The 21,716-nt window shown below is 41.8% G+C and overlaps 1 protein-coding gene across 1 annotated transcript; it reads right to left on the reverse strand.

The window, feature by feature from the left end:
• Nucleotides 1-573: 573 nt before the first annotated feature.
• Nucleotides 574-20,238, reverse strand: LOC121827645 (palmitoyl-protein thioesterase 1-like). Its single transcript, XM_042272677.2, has 5 exons — nucleotides 20,098-20,238; nucleotides 5,064-5,155; nucleotides 4,272-4,387; nucleotides 3,178-3,237; nucleotides 574-863 (listed from the first exon to the last, which is right to left on the reverse strand). Exons 1-4 carry the CDS (start codon nucleotides 20,213-20,215, stop codon nucleotides 3,186-3,188), a joined length of 378 nt encoding a protein of 125 aa, XP_042128611.1. The 5' UTR covers nucleotides 20,216-20,238; the 3' UTR covers nucleotides 574-863; nucleotides 3,178-3,185.
• Between the last annotated feature and the right edge of the window lie 1,478 nt (nucleotides 20,239-21,716).

Raw genomic sequence — 21,716 nt, forward strand, 5'->3', positions numbered from 1 at the left:
AGAAGCCAGGAGGGGTGAGAAGTTTGGGTGTTTGTTAGAAGATGGGGATCCCTAGCTTTAAAAGAGATGGTGATCCTCTCCTGGGGAGAAGGGTTGAGCACAGGGAAGATGAGGGAGTCCCAAATTTCATCCAGACAGAAGACACTCATCACCTCACGGGTCAGAGCATGGCCTCAGGTTGGATGTCTGACTCTGGGTGGAATAATCTTCATTTTTTTCTGGGTCAATTGGGCAAGAAGTAGGGGAGGGGACAGAGGTTTGGGGGAAGGAGGTAGAGACAAGAGAAGAGCCAGGTGCATTAACAAGGGAGCAGTTGGAGAAACAAGCCCAAGTGTTTGGAGAGGTGTCCATGCCAGGAGCAGGCAGGGGGAGGGTGAGTGGGAAGGAGTAGGGGAGGCTCAGACACAGGGTGGAACTGCCTCAGGGACACCTCAGGATCAAGGGTTAGCCCTGGGTGCCCTGCTGCTGCACCTGCTCCCTGGGTTGCTAGATGGGCTCCTGCTCCAAGTTCTCTTTCCGGGATTGAGTACTATGTTAGGAAGCAATGTGGAAAAAGATGTCAGAGGACTGGACTCAAATGCAGGCAGGTTTATTTCAGAGAACCTGGGAAGAGCTCACATGAGCAAGCATGCCTCTCTTAGAGACTAGGACCCTTTTACCAAGCTAGGAGGAGAGAGGAAGGGGGCTGTGTGCTTAAGCAGGTGGCTAGTTCTTCTTTGCAGACAGGGTTGGCTTTTTCAGTTAGGTTGTGTCTCAAGAGTCACAACGGGGTGCAGAGCACTGCTGTGTTCATGATGCTTTGCACTTGCTGTGGGTTGGGACAAATCACTGGATTTGAGATCGCAGAAAGTTGCTTCATCATTCTGCAAGAGCAGTTAGAGGTTATTAGCAACTGAGCGTCTCTCTAGCTCACCTTCCAGACCCCCAGCCCTCTTTTTGTTCAAGACAGGGTCTCAGTGTGTAGCTCTAGCTGTGCAGGAACTCACTGAGTGGACCAGGCTGTCCTCAAACTCATGGATCAAACACTTGCATCAAGGTCTGTGGAAAATAGAATATATGTGTGTTTTTTTTTTTTTCCGAGACAGGGTTTCTTGGTGTATTTTTGGTGCCTATCCTGGATCTCAATGTAGACCAGGCTGGCCTCGAACTCACAGAGATCCGCCTCTCTCTGCCTCCCCAGTACTGGGATTAAAGGTAAGTGCCACCAATGCCCAGCGAAAATAGTATATTTCTAAACCTGACTTGGGGTCACTGTTTTGATTTGTGGGATTTGTTTTTTTTGTTTTTTTTTTTTTTGAGTCATTGTTTTACATGTTCCAGGCTAGTCTCAAATTCGCTAAGCAGCCAAGGCTAAACTTGACTTCAGATTCTGCTGTCTCCATCTCCTAGGGCTGGGATTAAGGACACATGCCACCACACCAGTTTACATGCTTCTTCTCTTTAATTGACAAGTGTTTATGAGTCACAATAGGGGACTTTGCACTAAACTACTCTGACCCTGGGAAGAATAGTTGGAAATATGGGATAAGATTGAGTGTGAATGTGAGTGCCAGGGCCCATGTGTGGAGGGCAGAGACAAATTTCTGGAGTTGGTGTGTCCTTCTACCAGGGATCTGACAGTCCAAGTCAGCTGGGCAGGATGCCTGGCAACCACTTTTAATCCACTGAGTCATTTCACCAGACCAAAACTAGCAAATGTTAAGGAGAGACATAACTAATATGGAGATATTCATTCTATTACTCTCTGCTTTTATAAATATTTGTAATTTTCCCATAATAAAAGTTAGTGCTGTGGATATTGCTCTATATAAATAAAACACTGATGACCAGTGACCAGGCAGGAAGTAGATTGCCAGGCAGGAAGTAGGTGGGACAAGGAGAGAGGAGAATTCTGGGAAGCAAAAGGCTGAGGGGAGAGACACTGCAGCCACCGCCAGGACAAGCAGCATGTAAAGACGCCGGTAAGCCACCAGCCACGTGGCAAGGTATAGATTTATAAAAATGGGTTAATTTAAGATAAAAGAACAGTTAACAAGAAGCCTGCCACGGCCATACAGTTTATAAGTGATATAAGCGTCTGAGTGATTATTTTATACGTGGATTGTGGGACTGCGGGGCTTGGGGAACCTGGAGAGAAGCCCTCCAGCAACAAGTTAGGGTAAACAAGATTAATTATATACTATATATGTAATGTATATTAATGTATATATGCATTTCTGAATGTGTCCATCCCAGTCACCATCTTGAATATCAGACACATATTTTACATTGCTTGAAAAACAGCCCAAATAGTTAGCCAACCAAACTGCCTGCCTAAACAAACACACATGCCCTCTTTTCCTCCCGAGAGCTCCTGGCCCTGTCTTTGAAATGACAATACTAATCAGCCAGTTGCTCAAACTGGTAACTTGGAGACATCCTGGACTCCTCTCTGTGGAGATGGTACAGCAGGTAAGGCAGCTGCTGCCAAGTGTCACAACCTGAGTTCAGTGCCTGTGTACCTATGGGAGAAAGACACAACTGACTCCCTTAATGTCCTCTACCTCCACAAACACTCCATGGCACAAGTGTGACCACACACAATACATAAATAAATGTAATGAAAATAATATAAGGGGCTGGAGAGATAGTTTAGTAGTTGAGTTTGCACTGCTCTTCCAGAGGACCCAAGTTAGGATCCCAACAACCACAACACTTGCTTCTTGGATTCCTGTACTCCAGCTTCAGGGGATCTGACTTAGTTTACTAATCAAACTACCATTTTTTGTCTTTAAATGAGTGGGTGCTGGGTGCTATGGCACATGCTTATAATCCAGCGCTCAGAAGGCCGTGGCAGGAGTGTTGCCAGAGTTTGAGGCCAGCCTGGGATACAAAGCAAAATTTATTAAAAAAAAAATAGAATGAAAAGTATCAGTTGGGTGTGGGTTAAAAAAGGTAACAATGTATAACACAGTGAAAGCAGGGGCTGGAAAGGAGGCTCAGCAGTTGAGAGCTGAGGTTCTTAAGATATGTAAGTTCCAGAGGTCTTCAGTTCGATTCCCATCACTGACTTGGCAGCTCACAACTCTCTGTAACTCCACTTTGGGAGAATCAGACATTCTCTTAGAATTGAATTACGGGAAAAAAACACCAATACACATACAATATTAAAAACAAATTTTTAAAAAGAAGAATTACCTTAAAGTTTATCTGCCGTCAAGGGCGAAACCTATCAAGGGTGTTATTGGGCATCTCTTCCTGGAGAAATCAAAGGTGACTGTCAGCTCTGAAGGTCAGATTGGAATGTATCAACAGTCACTTCACGGATTAAGCTATTTCATATACCATGTATCCCCAACCACAGAGTTACAGATCCTCCTCCCATAAGGAAAGATACAAACACAAATCTCTCATAGAATATAAATCAAGAGAGGCTGGGGGATGGCTCATCAGTGAAGTGTTTGTCATGCAAGTGTGATCAGCTGAGCCTGGATTCCATGTTCCCCAGAAAAAAGACAAAAATCGAGGCAGAGCAGTAATCTGTGAAATCAGATCAGGGGAGGCAGAGACAGGAGAGTCTCCAGGGCTGGAATCAGGCAGTTTAGCATAATAGTGAACTGCAGGTTAACTGAGAGACCTTCACTTATGTACGTCCTCCTCATCCTCATCATTATAATCATCAGCATCAGCATCATTTTGATCAGCATGCACACACTAAATAAATAAATAAATATAGTTTAAACATTTTAAACTAGAGGGCTGGAGAGATGGTTCAGTGATTAAGTGTGTTTGTGCCCTTGCAGAGGACACAAGTCAGTTCCTAGCAACCACATGAGTAGCTCACAATCCCCTGTAATTACTGCTTGAGGTGATCTGAAGCCCTCCTCTGGCCTCTATGGGCATTGCATGAATATGTGCCATGCAAATCTCCCCCCAACATATACACATAATTAATAAAAAATAGAATTTTTTTATATTATAAAATTTTAATGTAGAGAGCAAGTGAGGAAATCACCCAACATTAAATTCTGACCTCCACACTTATGCTCACATATGTGCACACACACAGAGGAACATGTTCACACACACACACACATACACGCATGCACGCACACATAAGCACTTAAGCACTGAAAGAAAATGAATTAAAATCCACATGCTTCCACAGGGATATCTTACAGGTAACTTCTTTTCATTTCTATAGGAGGATCCAAATCATTACAGTCAATTCATTGGAATAGAAGAAACATCAATTCTGTGTAAGTGCTGCCATGGAATAGAATGATACTTACAAGATGTAGACTCCTGTGGAAAATGTAACAGCAATGTAGCCTTGCTGAAATTTAGGATCCTTAGCAAGAAGCTCACACATTTTGGAAGTGGCATTCAAGTCCTTGTTCTCCATATCCTAAAACAGGAGCAGTGAGAAATCAAAGGCGGCACTGTTGGTAACTGGCATCTTCTCTAAGAGGGGAACTGACTTAAGTCCCAAGGGGTTTGAAGGAGAATGTCCCCATAGACTCAGATATTTAAACAGGTGGTCCCCAGGTGGTGTGCTCTTGGGGATGATGTGGGGAGGGGCAGCCTTGCTGTAGGAAGTCTATCACTGGGGTGGGCTTTAAGGACTCACAGCCTTGCCTCACTTCCAGGTTGCTCTCCCTGCTTCCTGTCTGCACTGGAAGCTGTGCTCTCTCACCTTCCCTCTCCTGATGTCATGTCTTTCGCCATGATGAACTCTTATCCCTTTAGAACCCTAAGTCCATACAAACTCTACATAAGTTGGTTATTGTGGTGTTTTTATCACAGCAACAGAAAAGTGACTTATATAGGGTGAGACCCTCCTGTCTCTGTTAGAGTCATGAGCAGGATGGCACATGTCTGCAATGCCAACCCTCAGGGGCTGGGGCAGGGAGATCAAGTTCCAGGCCAGCCTGGGCTACTTAGCAGAATCCTGCATTTACCCTCCCCCCCAAAAAAAAATAAAACAAAACCAGTGGGGTTATGGTCTGTAAGGCTAAGCATTCAAAGAGAACCGTCTATCAAAGTCCTCAGCAAACTTCTCAGGGAACAAGCTGCCATGTTACCTCCTTCACATTCTTCCAAAGCTCCTTGGGTAAGAAATGAATTCGAGGTGATTCCAATTCAACCATCATTTCATCTGTATCAAGGGGGTCCTCTAGCCAACAAAAGCAACGATGAAAATTCATGAAGCAATACATAAGTTTTTATATAGTGTGTTTTTCATATAGATATATATATATATATACATACATATACATATATGCCTACGAACCCTTGTGTACAGTAAACACAGAGGCTAGAAGAGTTACTCAGGTCCTCTGAAACTGGAGTTAGAAAGCATTGTAGGCTGGCATTTGGGTACTGAGAACTGAACCCAGGTCCTCCAGTGCTCTGAACCACTGAGCCATCCTATCAGCTCCACCAATAATGACTTCTAAAATCCACTATTGAAACATAATACAAAAAGAGACATTAACTTGGTATTTAAACTCTGAAGAAGATATTAAAAGTTTTTGATTCTGGTAATTAAACCATTGTTTCTACTAGAGCATAAACACGGTATGCACAATAAAGATCACAGTTTATAACATACAGTAGCCTGAAGCCTGAGCAGAGTGTTGAGGCAGCATTTGCTGGCACTCATGCAGGACAGCATGCACAATGCAAAGTGCATGTGTTTGGGGTTCAGAACCAAGGCTGCAGTAGAGCAGGAGATGCACACACTGCCAGAAGGACTCCATTGACTTCACCTTTAATTTTGAATTAATTTTTGATTATTGTGTGTTCAGAATACTGTTGCCACGTTATTCTCAACTGAGATTCAGTTTCAGAATCCCCATGGGGTCTCACCCCACAGTATAAGAAGCTGGAAGCTTGTGGATGGGGTCAGCCTCCAGAAAAAAAGGAGAATATTTGTGAAACATATGTCTGAGTTGAATATTCATAAGATATGAAGAATTCTTACAGCTTAGGAAAACAAATAGTATAATTAACAAATTGTTTGGGGGGGCGGGGGAAGGGGGGTGAGGTAGACTGAAGAGATAGTTGAGTTGTTAAGTTGTGTTATTCTTTTGCAGAGGTCCCAAGCCCAGTACTAAGGTCTGGTGACTCACAAACATCTCTGACTCCAAGAATGGGTTCAACTATTTCTTCTGTCATCTGGGCACCTGCATACAAGAGATCCAGATAGATAGACAGACACACACTTTAAAGTTGAAAGATTTTTTTTTTTAATTTTCTGTGTGTGAGTGGTTTTCTCCATTTGTGTATGTGCACTACCTGTGTGCCTGGTACCTGAAGAGTCAAGGAGAGGGGGGTGCATCCTATGGAGATGGAGGCACAGGCAGTTGTAAGCTGCCATGTGGGTACTGGGAAGCCAATCTGGGTCCTCTGCAAGAACATCTAATGCTCTTGACTAATCAGCCATCTCTACAGCCACTGTTGGAATTGAAAATGTAAATAAATATGCATGGTGGTGAATGCCTTTCTTTCATATTCAAAAGGCAGAGGTGTTCAAAATAAATAAATAGAGCCTTAGAAATAGCCCAGCTGTTAAGACCACTGACTGCTCCACCCAGCACCCACATTGTAGCTCACAGCTGTCTGAAACAATTAAAGAGAATATAAAACATTCCTTTGACCTCTGTGGGTACTGCATGTACATGGTTCAGAGACAATCACAGAAGCAAAACACTCATACATATTAAATAAATAAATAAATAATAAATAAATGTTAAGAACATCAAAATCTCAAAAAAAAAAAAAAACAAAGAAGGAAAAGTCAATGGAAGAAACGTCTTGTCTCCAAGAAGACAGGAAATGGCCACAGATCCATCAGTCTTTAATGAAATGCAAGTTAAAACAACAAAGTTCTGACTCCAAACAGTCTTTGAGGACATGAAGAAATAGGAATTCTTGTCCACTTCTGTGGAAAAGTAACAATGCAACCCTTGCGCAAAAGTATGGTACTGCCTAAAAGGTAACTAACCATATAATTATCAAATAACCCAGTAATTGTACTCCTACATTAAACTCAAGAAAAATGAAAACATACATCCAGATAAAACCTTAAACAAATGTTGATAGAAGTATTTTGGTGATAGCAAAAGATAGAAACAGCCCAATTGTCCATTTCTGGATGAATAACCTGTGGTATAGTCATATGGAATACTATTCACCCATGAACAGGAATAAGTCCTGAAGCATGCTACAACCTGGATGAACCTCAAAGCATGTTCGATACAATAACCCCACACAAAAGACAAATTATCCACACCTTGACCTGTTGTGTCTAGAATAAGAAACCACACAGCATAAAGAATAGGGGGAGGTTATCAGCAGTGAGAGGAGGGGGAGGAAAGAATGACTTCACCCATGTGGAGGTTTGCCTGGTGCTCACAGTTCTGAAACTGGAGAGAAGCAATGGTTGCCTCAGCTGGCGAACAGGCTCAAGGCCACCGAATTGGGCACTGAAAACGGTGAAGCTGATGTCCCATGAATTTCCCCTCAGCAGGAACAGATAAAAGAACACTTCCTGTGTAGCTCTGTCTGTCAGGTGCTAACAAGCTGCAGAAGGCCATGTGAGGCAGGAGAAGTGGCTCTGATGACAGCATTCCCAACATGCACCAGGCCCTGGGCAGGACCCCAGGACTGTGTAACTGGGCAAGGGGAGCACACACATGGTCCCAGCCTCTGGCAGGTAGAGAGAGGAGGATTAGAAGTCAAGGTTATTCTCAGCTGCTCATCACATTAATAAAAACAACAAAGTAGGAGGCAGTTGTGTTGACACAAATCTGTAATCTCATTACTCAGAAGACTGAAGCAGGAGGATTTCCAGGACCAGGATGAGGTACATGAAGTGCCTGAGGCTCACACAAGCAAAGGCTAAAAGTGAAAACCAACTCCCCTGCTTCTCAGATCCTGACAGAGTGACCTGTGCTGCTTTACACACAATTAGAGCTTAAAGAGCCTGCACCCCAAATGGACACCTGGTGTGACAGGAGTCACTGTGGACAAATAGTGAGCTGCCCACCTTGTCACTCAAACAAGTACACAGAGGGCAAAATGAAGGGGGGCATGTGGTGGTAATCTAATTGTATTGAAATATTATTTTGATTTGTACTGAAATATTAATTTGATTGTATGTTAATAAATAAAGTTGTCTGGGGGTCAGAGCTATTAGAGCCATAGCAAGAGTGTGGCGGTGGCAGCACACGCCTTTAATCCCATAAGATCTCTGTGCGTTCAGGGATACAGCCAGCATTGGAGACATATGCCTTTAAGACCTAGGGGGCTGTACATTCAGACAGTGACGAGGCAGTCATGTGTTTGGGTTTACAACCAATGAGAAGGCAGAACAACATACTTTAAAAATACGAACCGACAGGAGGTAGGTCTCTTTTCGCGAAGCTGGGACAGCAGGAGGAAGGGTGAGATTTTAGCTCTGAGCTCTGACCTCTTGGCTTTCTCTTTTACATTGTTTCTGTGTTTCTTATTTAATAAGACGGTTGGTTACATCTACATCTGGCGCCCAACGTGACAAGAATCCATTAAAAACTGCTTGGCTTGGCGGCAGGTCCGCTTTCCCGCAAGGGCGGCAGGCGGCCCACGGCGGCGGCGGCGGCGGCGGCGGCGGCGGCAGCGGCGGCACACGGCGGCCGGCAGCGATCGGCTTCTTAGTCCAAGCTGCTGGCGTCCTAGTCCGGGTAGCAACTTCTAGCCCGGGCCTAGGTCTGTGAGCAGCTTGCCTAAAGCCGGTGCTACAAACAACTCAGACCTGCCCTGCCTGTAAAGCCAACGCACGTGGTCGGAGCTTAAGGAAGCCAGACCCAAGCCTTGACTCGGCACAAGAGGGAACACGTGGCTGCATTTAAGCTTTAGCCGGCTACGCTTTCTTGTGCGTTCTCTCTCTCTCTCTCTCTCTCTCTCTCTCTCTCTCTCTCTCTCTCTCTGGATTTACACCTGGGACACTAGGTGGCTGCTTTGAAAATCCCCTCGGATTTCTACTGTTCTACGCAGATTTGGTAAGTCATAATATATCAGATATTTTAAAGGAAACTATCTAAAAGAGAATTTTTTTCCACATTAAAAAACAAATGGGTTTTATGTGTACATTGGAAGAAAATTGGTTTTTGTTCGAAATTTTAGGCAGTCTGGCAATGGAACAACTATATAATATTAGTATTGGTGGAATTATGCACCTCATCACTATAATAATCCACATTTTAATATTTAAAAAGATAGTCAATTTAAGTGCCAGGATAACAGCGTTAGAAGAACTTGTTAAACCTGTAAAAATTCAGACAGAAGAAATTAACAGTGAAGTTGTTTCAAGTCGGGATCATAAGGTTGCAGAAAGAAAGCCTGTTTTCACAGAGTCACCCTTAATTTATCCTGTAACAGTACAGCAGATGCCTGATCAAATGGCTACACAAAATACTTGGGCTCCAATTGAAATGTTGGATTTAAAAAGGTTTAAGGAGGCAATAGTATCTTATGGCATGCATTCCCCATATGTAAAGCAAATGTTAAACACTTGGTCAACATATAATAGGATAGTACCACAGGACTGGCGGGACCTCGCACAAGGTGTTCTGGAACCCAGCCAGAGACTTCAATTTCTGACTTGGTTTAAGGAGGAGGCTAAAAACATAGAAAAACAATGGAGGGATAAAGGAGTACAAGTTTGCCAGGATCAGCTTATGGGCGAAGGCCAATATGCTTCAGCACAAGCACAATGTTTATATGATGTCCAAACCCTAATTTTATGTCGAACGGCAGCCTTGAATGCATGGGACAAAGTTGAGGAACCAGGAAAAAAATCTGAGTCATTTACAAAGGTGAAGCAAGGCCCAAAAGAGTCTTTTACAGATTTTTTACAAAGACTGGCTTCAGCAGTAAAGAGAACGGTCTCGGATTCAGAAGCTGGTAAGGCAATAATTGAATCTTTGGCCTTTGAGAATGCGAATGCAGCATGCAAAAGAATAATCAGGCCATTAAGGGCAAGATCTGCACCTATGGAAGATTGGATTAGAGAAACAATTAATGTTGAAGCTGATGAGCATGATGATACATGGGTAGGAGAAGTAATTTCAAAAGGTTTGAGGAGTGTTAGATGTTTTGGATGTGGAAAGCAAGGACATTTGAAAAGGGACTGTAGACAGGTCATTTCCAGAAACAATGTTTCTTCAAGGAACAATGGCAACAGAATGCCCCTTCCTTCTGGAGTATGCAGAAGGTGTGGTAAGGGAAAACACTGGACCAACGAATGTAGATCAACAAAGGACAGACAGGGTAATCCTTTGCCTCAGTCTTCGGGAAACTCCCAGAGGGGCCTCAGGCAGGCCCCCAGTGCAAATCCAGTTCAAACCTTTCCGGCAGCCATAGAGGAAATGCCTGCTCTGGAGAGCGATTAAATAACCAAATGCCTATTGGAATAAATCATGCTGGTCAGAATGATGAAACAGAGAGAATAGAAAATTCAGGAGAAAACATAAAGAAAATTTTTTGGCAAACTTCTATTAATGAACAAAGACCAAAATTAACGATAAAAATAAATGGTGTTTTGTTGTCTGGTCTGGTAGACACAGGTGCGGACGTTACCATAATTGCACCAGAATTTTGGCATCCAACTTGGCCTCTTCAGGAGGTAAACGTTCAACTGTTAGGAATTGGGACATTATCTCAGGTGAAACAGAGTGCAAGATGGCTCGAATGTATAGGTCCAGAAGGACAGAGAGGAAAATTAAAACCATATGTGGCTAACATAACTATGAACCTGTGGGGTCGAGACTTGTTGCAACAATGGAATACTCAGATTAACATCCCTCCAATCTCAGAAACAAATCATAAACTAGCACATGTTACTGAGAGAAATATTAGAAGATATTGTTCTAATGAGTGGTCACCAGCCATCCATATTATACAAGAACAGGGCACAATAACTGATGATCTTACAAAGACACCAACAGCTCTACCTTTAAAATGGTTAACAGACAAGCCTGTATGGGTCCAGCAATGGCCTTTAACAACAGAGAAACTCCAGGCTTTAGAAGAGCTGGTAGAAGAACAGTTAAATGCTCAGCATATTGAAGAATCAACCAGCCCTTGGAATTCTCCTGTATTTGTTATTAAAAAGAAATCTGGTAAATGGAGAATGGTAACAGACCTTAGGGCAATTAACAAAGTAATTCAGCCAATGGGTTCTCTACAATCTGGGATGCCTTTGCCTACTCTGTTACCAAAAGGATGGCCTCTCATAGTTATTGATTTAAAAGACTGTTTCTTTTCAATACCCTTACAAGAAAAAGACAGAGAAAGATTTGCTTTTACAGTGCCTACTTATAATAATTCTCAACCGGTTAAAAGATTTCAATGGAGGGTCCTCCCACAGGGAATGTTGAATAGCCCAACTCTGTGCCAATATTTTGTACAACAGCCATTGGAAGTGATACGTAAAAAATTTCCTAAATCTATAATTTATCATTATATGGACGATATTTTACTAGCTGACTCAAATGCAGATACTTTAGAAATAATGTTTGAAGAAGTAAAGAAAATTTTGCCTCGCTGGGGATTACAAATTGCTCCTGAAAAGATACAAAGAGGAGATTCTATTAATTATTTAGGATATAAAATAGAGCTACAAAAAATTAGACCCCAAAAGGTGCAAATTCGGAGAGATAGACTACAGACTCTTAATGACTTTCAAAGATTATTTGGAGATATTTCTCATCTACGAACTATTGTTGGGGTAAAAAATGATGAACTGACTAATTTGTTCAAAACCTTAGAAGGTGACAAGGACTTAAATAGTCCAAGAGAATTATCACCTGAAGCTGAGAAAGAATTAGCCTTGGTAGAAAAGAAAGTGCATGAAGGACACGTGAATCGTATTGATCCAAAGCTGGATTGCATTTTGGTTATCTTACCTTCTAGGCGTTCTCCTACTGGAATATTAATGCAGAGGGAAGATATTATATTGGAATGGATATTTTTACCAAATAAACCAAATAAAAAATTAAAAACTTATGTGGAAAAAATCTCTGACTTGATTTACAAAGGAAAATTGAGACTTCGTCAATTAGCAGGAATAGACCCAGCAGAAATTGTCGTACCATTAACTAAGGAGGACATTGAAAAATTATGGACAGAAAGTGAACCTTGGCAAAGAGCTTGCAGTAATTTTTTGGGAGAAATTAACAGCAAATATCCCAAAAGCAATAGAATTGATCTTATAAAGAGAGCTGATTGGATCTTGCCTCGAATTGTACGGCAAAAACCCATATCTGGAGTTCGTACATTTTATACAGATGCCAACAAAGAAGGAAAGGCAGGTTACAAATCAGAAAATTTAAGTAAAGTGGTTCAAAGTCCGTATAATTCAGTGCAAAAATCAGAATTGTATGCTATTCTGTTGGTATTAATGGATTTTTCAGAACCTCTCAACATAGTAACTGACTCTCAGTATGCTGAAAGAGTGGTGTTACATATTGAGACTGCAGAATTTATCCCTGATGCTTCAGAATTAACTTCACTATTTATTCAATTACAAGATACAATCAGGAAAAGGAATCATCCTTTATATATAACTCATATTCGATCCCATACTGGTCTGCCAGGCCCTCTAGCACAAGGCAATGATGAGATTGATAAATTATTGATAGGAAATGTGCTGGAGGCCTCAGAATTTCATAAAAAACATCACGTCAATAGTAAAGGTTTAAAAAAGGATTTTTCCATAACCTGGCAACAAGCCAAAGAAATAATAAAGAAATGTCCTACTTGTTCCTTCTACAATCAGACGCCATTACCAGCAGGATGTAACCCAAAGGGTACTCAGAGAAATGAAATCTGGCAGATGGACGTGTTTCACTTTGCAGAATTTGGAAAATTGAAATATGTACACCACACTATCGATACTTATTCAGGATTTCAATGGGCAACTGCTTTGAGTTCTGAAAAAGCTGATTCTGTAATCACTCATTTGCTAGAAGTTATGGCCATCATGGGTATACCTGCACAAATCAAAACTGACAATGCTCCATCATATGTCTCTGTTAAAATGAAACAGTTTTTTGCTTATTACAATATAAAGCATATTACAGGCATACCACATAATCCTACAGGTCAAGCAGTTATAGAAAGATCAAACAGAACTCTAAAGGATATGCTAAATAAACAGAAATGGGTAACAAAAACCCCCAGAAATAGACTGCATAATGCTCTTCTAACTTTGAATTTTCTGAATGCCAATGAGAAAGGAACAACAGCTGCAGAGAGACATTGGATAATAGAAAAAACTACAGAATTAAATCAGCCTATATACTTTAAGGATGTGCTGACCTCAGAATGGAAACCAGGGTATGTATTACATTGGGGACGTGGTTTTGCTTTTGTTTCTACAGGAGAAGATAAGCTGTGGGTACCATCAAAATTGATAAAGGTTCGATTTGAACGAGAGACCTCTTAATTAGAGGAGGTGATAGTTCATCAACCAGCATGAACATCCAATTTAAACTAACTTGTATCAATAAAACATGCCTTTTCATTTCATCAGATAATAACTTGCCAAAAAGGAACATCCCCAAAATTAGTCTTGGGGAAAAGTTTTTGTTTTTGTCTTTTAGGAGAATGAAGGTTAAGGAATCTGAAGAACACTGGACAAATGAGACAACTGAAGAAAAGGGACAAATCATCTATCCCAAGAAACAGAGTGAAACGGTGTATGGGTATATATTATCTAAAAAAAAAAATTTTATGTCTTCCTAAATGTTTGTTTCTGCTTTTCTCTAAAGATTTAACACTATTGGTCTTCTAACAGTCCCAGTTCAATTAAAATTTAAAGCTGACTTTGGAGTTGGAGAATGGCTCTCTCCTTCTTTAAAATCAAGCATGTTGTTAAAAGGAAAATGCAAACTCCCTGTATCATGCCAGAATAAGAGCCATCTTCTGCTATGGTACAGGACAAAAGCAAAATTAATTAAGGGACTATTCTATTACTAATCTCAACTCTTTGATTCTATTCTGATTCTTTAAACTTTTCTCAAAGTATAAATTTTATATCAAAATTTACAAGATTAATATATATATATACATTTTAAACTTTGTTAAGATATGAATGGTCACATAGAGTACTAACTAATTCTAGAAAAAAGGCTAGCTGCATATATATGTTTTTGTGTTCGAGTCTCTTATCAGTTTTCTGCAGGAAATCATGGCCAGGCCTAACATCAACTGAAGTCTCCAGAAAGAAGATGGGGCCCCACAACAACAACAATTCCACGTGGACAATAATAATATCATTAAGCTGACAAACATCATCCATAGATCAGCTTTGAACTACAAGGTGCTCAGAGCAAATTTGAGATGACTAGCTGAGATGATCCAGTCTCAAAGACTACTTGAATAAGGACTTGAGATAAACCCTCAACTTTGGCATTATACACAGACTGGATAATGAAGGATATAGTTACCTCTCCTAGAATTTGACAATTAACCTAAAATTTTTCTTTCAGGATAAAGAAAACTTCGCCCATACCCAGCAGGAAGCAATTTTAAGAATACGACGCCCACATTCCCAAAGAGGTGGTGTGGGGCGGGTGGTTTTTTGGTCTTTTTAATGGGTTTTGGGTCTGGGATAATTTTCAGTATTTAGGGGGGTTGGTTACAAGTTATTGTCAAGGGTTAGGAAAAAGGCTAAGCAAAGGAGATTAGATTTAAAGTTCTTGTTTAAAAAAAAAAAAAAAAAAGAGAAAGAAAGAAAAGAAAAAGACAATTACTAGTTTTAAATACTTTACATTGGATTGAATTGTTTTATATTGTACACAAATTTGAAACTGATATTGTTAGAAAATGCTATATGTATATTTCTAATTGTATTTATTCCATCCATTTAACAATGTAATGCAAATTTCTGATCCTTGAATGTTATTATTATCAACTATTAGGATATAAAGAAATGAAAGCTAGTAGTTAGACATTATCATAGAACTTGTAGTCATATTAGATATGTTTTAAAAATTGAGCAGAGATGTTTTAGACAGGTCATCTTCAAACCCTTCAGAGATCTACAGAATATGGCATTTAAAATGTTTTAATAACTTAGAAAATTTTTCTTTTTTGAGACATGTCGGCTCCTGGCAGTACCAATCTACTTTAGAGAAAATATGGGCATTGAAGAAACTGCATATGGAGTCAACTTTCATTCTGGCAAAAGTTAGCCACTGGACAACAAAGTATCCTCGAATCAACAGGACAAAATGGACAGACAGATCACGAAACAAGGGACTACTGATTCTTGCCAAAACAAGTGTGGTTATGGCTTTATCAAAAGGCATCTTCTGAGGCCAGGACAATATGGCCCCATCCCTGAAGTGGCCTTCGCATCCGGAAAAGGTACGGTGCCCTTTTCTTCGAAGGCAGCTTAACAGGCAGAGGGCCGATGGATTCTGTTGTACAATGGAACAGCAGCTGAAAGCTCATGCCTCTCAAAAGTAGACCGGCATTTAATAGAGGGATGTGGAGAAGAAGGGGATGCTGAGATGAAGCCATATATACACAGCCAAGAAGAATGGACAGCTGAATTAAAAAACTGTCAACAATTTCCAGAATTTAAAATCCTGAATCATGACAGGACACTAGTGGAATTCAGGTGTTTCTGGTACGTGGACTGCTCTCACCCAATGTGAGGTTGAACTGTTGACCTTGTGTACATCCTACTTCACAAATGAGTCTGTCAGATACACTAAGCCTATAGGCTGAAGATGATGCCCCAACACTGCGGAGAAACCTCAGGTGACTGCCCAGGCAGCTGGCTGTTTCTGTCAACTCACAAAATTTTTTTTGGAAGTTGCTTGCATGCACTTCCTGTTTTTATTTTTGTTAGCTACTATTATTCCCTTCTTGGGTCTCTGAGGGAGTTGAAGATTAGTTAGTTATGGTTGAAGATTAGTTAGTTATAGTTGAACATTAATTAGGATAGAAAGTACATTAGATACATCTTGGATTTACCAAAATAGGATAGATAATGGAATTATTTTCTCTGATTTGTCAAATACCTGTTTAGGTATTTATTACTTGTATATATTGTATATAGTTATTGTACTTTTGTATATAGTTTTTCTTTTGTTAGTCATAACCTTTTGCTTTTTTTCTTTTTATTAAAATAGAAAAGGGGAAATGTGGTGGTAATCTAATTGTATTGAAATATTATTTTGATTTGTACTGAAATATTAATTTGATTGTATGTTAATAAATAAAGTTGTCTGGGGGTCAGAGCTATTAGAGCCATAGCAAGAGTGTGGCGGTGGCAGCACACGCCTTTAATCCCATAAGATCTCTGTGCGTTCAGGGATACAGCCAGCATTGGAGACATATGCCTTTAAGACCTAGGGGGCTGTACATTCAGACAGTGACGAGGCAGTCATGTGTTTGGGTTTACAACCAATGAGAAGGCAGAACAACATACTTTAAAAATACGAACCGACAGGAGGTAGGTCTCTTTTCGCGAAGCTGGGACAGCAGGAGGAAGGGTGAGATTTTAGCTCTGAGCTCTGACCTCTTGGCTTTCTCTTTTACATTGTTTCTGTGTTTCTTATTTAATAAGACGGTTGGTTACATCTACAGGGGCAGGTAACTGTTCTCAACTGTGGTGAAAGTGCCCCACTCCTGCTGGGTGCAATTCTCTCTCTCAGAACCAGCCTGCTGTGTCTCTGTCCACAGAGTCTGTTCTTCATTAAAACTCTAATGCCAGTTCTGCTCTGGTGAATCTTTACCCTGCACCACAGACATTCCAGAACAACATAGCTCTGCTCAGTGACAGCCTGAGAGCTGGAGAGGGCAGCATCCATCTCACATCCTCTGTGAGCCTGGCTCCAGCGCTGGGGTCTGAAGCAGCCTTGCAGGAGCTGTCCATATTCCCCGACTGTAATTACTCTCTGTGGTTTTCTTTAACCCATTCCAAAAAGATCAGCATCAAACTGCTTCTGTCAAGATGGAAACAGGTCTTCACATGGCTAGTCCAATAATCAGTTCCCATACTGCTCCTGATGGAGCCTCTACCTGTGGTCTATTGACCTCCTGTCTTCCTTTTGCTGTTGTTGCTTGGGTTTTTGTTGTTGTTTGTTTTTGAGTTGGGCTATCACTGCAGAAGGTGCAGGAACTCACTAGAATCTCACTACTGGCCTTGAACTTGCAGCCATCTACCTTCCTTTGCTCCCCTAGCCCTGGGGCTGCAGGTGTCAGCCCTCACTCTTGACTTGTTTCCTTCTTCAGGGAACATTTTCTTCACTGGCTTCCAGGACTCTGAACTCTCCTGACCTCCTCCACCCCTCAGGATGTTCCCTCATGTCTCTCTCCTGGGCTGTTTCCTCACTGTCAGCTCCACCTCCAGAAGCTGAGGTGTCCTCACTCCTGGCACAGTCACTCCTGGGGTGACCTTACCCCAGGACAGGATTTGAAATTCAAGCCAGAGGCCAGTGGCTGTGAAATAAATTTCCAACTATTGAAAATACCTCTGTAACACTTCCCAGAGGTTCATTTGAAAAGGGCAACAGATTTACTAAATCAAAAGCTGGGTGTGCATCACGTTCCTTTAATCCCAGCACTCCAGAGGTGTGACAAGGGAATCCTGAGGTCAGAGTCAGTCTGGATTACATCTGAGCCTGGTTTTGAAACTAAGTGCTACTAATTCTAAAAGCAAAAAAAAAGAGCAAGGCATTGTGGCATATATTTTGTACCTAAAAACTTGGAAAAAAGGACATCAGGAGTTCAAGGTCACCTTAGGGACACTTGAGGAGAGACTTCTGCAATCCCAGCACTCAGAACGTGAAGGCAACAGGATCTTGACAGATTTGGGCCTATCCTGGACTACATAGTGAGCTCCAAGACAGCCTTGGCTAGATAGTGGCACCCTGTCTTAAAATAAATACTGAAACATAATACAATAAGAGAAAGAAATGGGGGAAAAATGTCATCCTTGACTAAAAATCAAATTAAGGACAACCTGGGCTACATGAGACTCTGTCTTCAAAAATCAAATTAGCCAGGCATAGTAACACATGACTGTATCCCAGTACTTGGGAGGAGGAGGCTACAAGCTGCTGGAAAATGGAATGGAATCCAGCTACTATCACAAAAGCTACTACTTGGAAAAGTCAACGTCTTCTCCAAAAGTCAAGCTATGGTTTAAGAAGTCTTGATGATATTTAGCTTTTGTATATATACTAGCTAGTTCCTAAAATGGTTTTCTTGTGTGCTTCCAAGAACTCCTAACAGTGTATTTATCTAAAATGCCTATTAAGCATCCAAGGTCAAACGAAACAACACCTGTCTCCTAGGTCAGGGGGATAGCTTTATTTCTTGTGCAATTTAGGGTGAGACCCTCCTTTCTTATACAACCTTACTAATAGACTCCTAACTTCTTACCTAACCACTTCTAGGAATGTAGACTGAGCATATACATCCCCTTCTTGATATACTAACTGATCATTAGCTCTCTATTGACCTCCTCCTTTACCATTCTGCTTTTGGGTTGTAAAAGAAAGCCTGGTGGTCACTGCTTGAGGAAAATTCTTACCTGCCTTTATGACCCTGTAAGAATTGAAGCCTGGTGACCTTGCTCTGTGAGAGGATTGCTATTGCTTGGGTTTATAACTGGATTCCTGAGAGACTTGGGGAGAACTGAGAGAGTCAGAGAACTGAGAGGAAGAAGGAGGATTTTAACTAGAGAACTTGAGGACAAGACAGAGAAAAGAGAACAGAAGAACTAGATGGGTAAGAACTGGAGAGAAATGGACAAGATGGGAAGAACAAGATTGAAGGGCTAAAAGAGAGTACTAGAGGAACACGATGGAAGATGAGGAAGAGTCAGATGGGAAAGAACACGCTGAGAAAGAACAAGAACAAGAGCTGATATGGGAAAGAACTAGATGGATGAGAACCTAGATGGGGCAGAACTAGATGAAGGAATTAAGATGGAACCTAGAGGGGAAAGAGATAAATGTAGAGAGAAATCAGGCAAGAAAGGAGCTAGGCATGAGAGCAGAATAGAAGCTGTGTAGAGAGAGAACTGACTCAGAGAATAAAGTGTATGGACTAAGGAGTTTCGTGTACATAGATTCATTTCATTACATCAAAGATTAATTATCAACTGGTTGTAGATTCTTCCCGGACCCTGGGAGGAGACTATTGAGAGGCTGGACTCCCATAGTCCCTGATATGTACAGGTAAGAGGAACAGGAGACCAAGGTTATCCTTAACTACATAGAACATTCTAGGTTTCAATGCATTGTAGGGGATTAAAGAAGCAAGTACACAAGGCTCTATCATGCTGGAATGGGTAAAGACACCTGCTGCCAAGACAATGACCTGAGTTCCATCCCTGGGACCCACATAGGAGAAGGAGAGAGCTGACTCCCAAAAACTGTCCTTAGACCTCCACATGTGGTGACTTCTGCACACACACACACACACACACACACACACACACACACACACATACACACAAACTCAGACACACACACAGGCAAAATTAAATTTCATTTAAAAAAACGAATTTAAAAGCCAAAACTAAAAAAAAAAACTACAAACAACAATAAAGACCCTTAAATTAAGGAGGGCCAAAAACTGAATCCAATTTTAGTTTGTTTCTGACAGGGTCTGACGATGTGTGTCACCTTGACCTCAAACTAGGATCGTCCTGTTCTGTCTCCTGAATGCAGGGATTCCTGGCTTGTGCCACTTTGTTTGGTTTAAAGGAATGATCTCTCTCTCTCTCTCTCTCTCTCTCTCTCTCTCTCTCTCTCTCTCTCTCTCTCTCTCTCTCTCTCTCTCTGTCTCTCTCTCTCTCTCTCTGTCTCCGTCTCTCTCTCAAGACAGCATGAACCCAGCAGTGAATAGCTCTTCCCCAGCTCTCACCCAGAGACACCTGGCTCCCTCCCTTCCAGTGCACAGCAGTCCCCAAATCCAAAACCTTTGGAAAGGCAAGAGCTGCAGCATCTCTATCCTTGAGCCTTCCAGCTGTGGCTTTGCAGATGTGAACCCAGATGGGGAAAGGAAGAGGGCTGCCTGCTCTTTGCCAATCCATGTTTCACTCACCGCTGTTATACAAGAGTAAAAGACCTATTGGCCGTGATTCTGACTGGTGGACCAGAACCCCCAGCTCCCAGGACAGAAGACAGACAGCCAGGACACACCAGGAACCATGGAACACCATCTTAGCTCAGTGACACCAACAACTGCTTGAGTTCCTGGACAGCAATCAGGGTGCCTCCAGGGACCTAGGTGACCACGCCCCTACTGGCTGACACAGCCTGAGCATTCACTGCACAAACCATTGCTAACACATATTTGTCAGGATTTACTACAGACCAGAAGCTGCTCTTCTGTTTTTTAATCCATCTTACACAATATTCCCATTTCATATGTAAGGACATGGTGGTGACAATTGTGGTGTCATTAAGGAATTGAACTGTGCCTCCTCTCTCTGTTCTGTCTTAGCAGACAAGAGCTGTCTGTTCTTTGACAACTGTCCTGTGGTGATGTATTGTGTCCCCCAATATATTGTGCACCCTAATAAAGTTTATCTGAGCATCTGAGGAAAATGCCTGCCACTATACTAAACATAGAGTTCAGGCAATGGTAGCAGCACAAGCCTCTAATCTTGTTACTCAGGAGGCAGGGATAGTCTGGATCTCTGTGAGTTTAAGGAAATACCAGGAACCGAGCCAGGCATGGTGACACAAGCCTTTAATTACAGCTCTAACCGCAGAGATCTGGAGGTCTGTACAGACAGACAGGAAGTGATATAACTGAGCAGAGAGAGGAAGTAAGATTCAGACAGAAAGGTGTGGGTATACAGGAAGTAGGTCTCTTTGGCTGAGGATCTCCAAGTGGTTAAGAATGTGGCTGGCTTCTTCCTGCTATTCTGATCTCTCAGATACACTTTATTTTGTGCACAATATATTGGGGGACACAATACATCACCACACAGTCAAACTTACTTGAGAATGATTTTGTTCCTACTTAATTTGTACCCTTCCAAATAGAGAACTAAAAATTTTCCCTCCAACCCTAGGACGCTTTCATCCAAAATAAACCTTGAGGTCAGGGCAGTTACATTGCCATCATTGGGAATCTTCCTTATAAAGAGCTCCTGGGACATCACTCTAGACAATCATATGTCCCTTGTTCCCCTACATACCTACAAACCTAGATCTCACATATTCCAGAAACCTCAGATGACCAAGAGGTGACTAAATGTTAATTTGGCCACTCCTCATTCTAGAACCTGGGCTCCTTATCTTTACCTCACATTGACCCCACGTTGTATCCCCACATCTGGGACCCCCGTCCTTTGCCCATCTACCTCTGACAGGCAGCCCACTGCCCAGCCAGCACCTCTTCCGAGACTCCACCAGCTGGACCACCCACCACCCAGCATGTACTGGGTCTCTCATTGTCTCTCTCAAGGACCTCCACAGAGCTCTGACAGCTGGATGTTCCTCCTCAGTTTCACCACAAGCTTTTTAGTCAGGCAGATTACCCACAGGCCTCTGCTGGGTCTGCCTGTCTACCCAAACCTAAAAGTCCACAGTTTTCCCTGCTCTCCAGTCTGCCTGGGTCTCCCCAGTGAGACTCCACCTAACCGACTTCTCCGCAGCTCATGCTCTGTCTCTGACCTCACAGATGCCTTAAACTTCCCCCAATGTTCATTC

Source organism: Peromyscus maniculatus, chromosome 2 (genome assembly GCF_049852395.1).
Source record: "Peromyscus maniculatus bairdii isolate BWxNUB_F1_BW_parent chromosome 2, HU_Pman_BW_mat_3.1, whole genome shotgun sequence".
In the NCBI taxonomy this organism is placed as follows: Eukaryota; Metazoa; Chordata; class Mammalia; order Rodentia; family Cricetidae; genus Peromyscus; species Peromyscus maniculatus.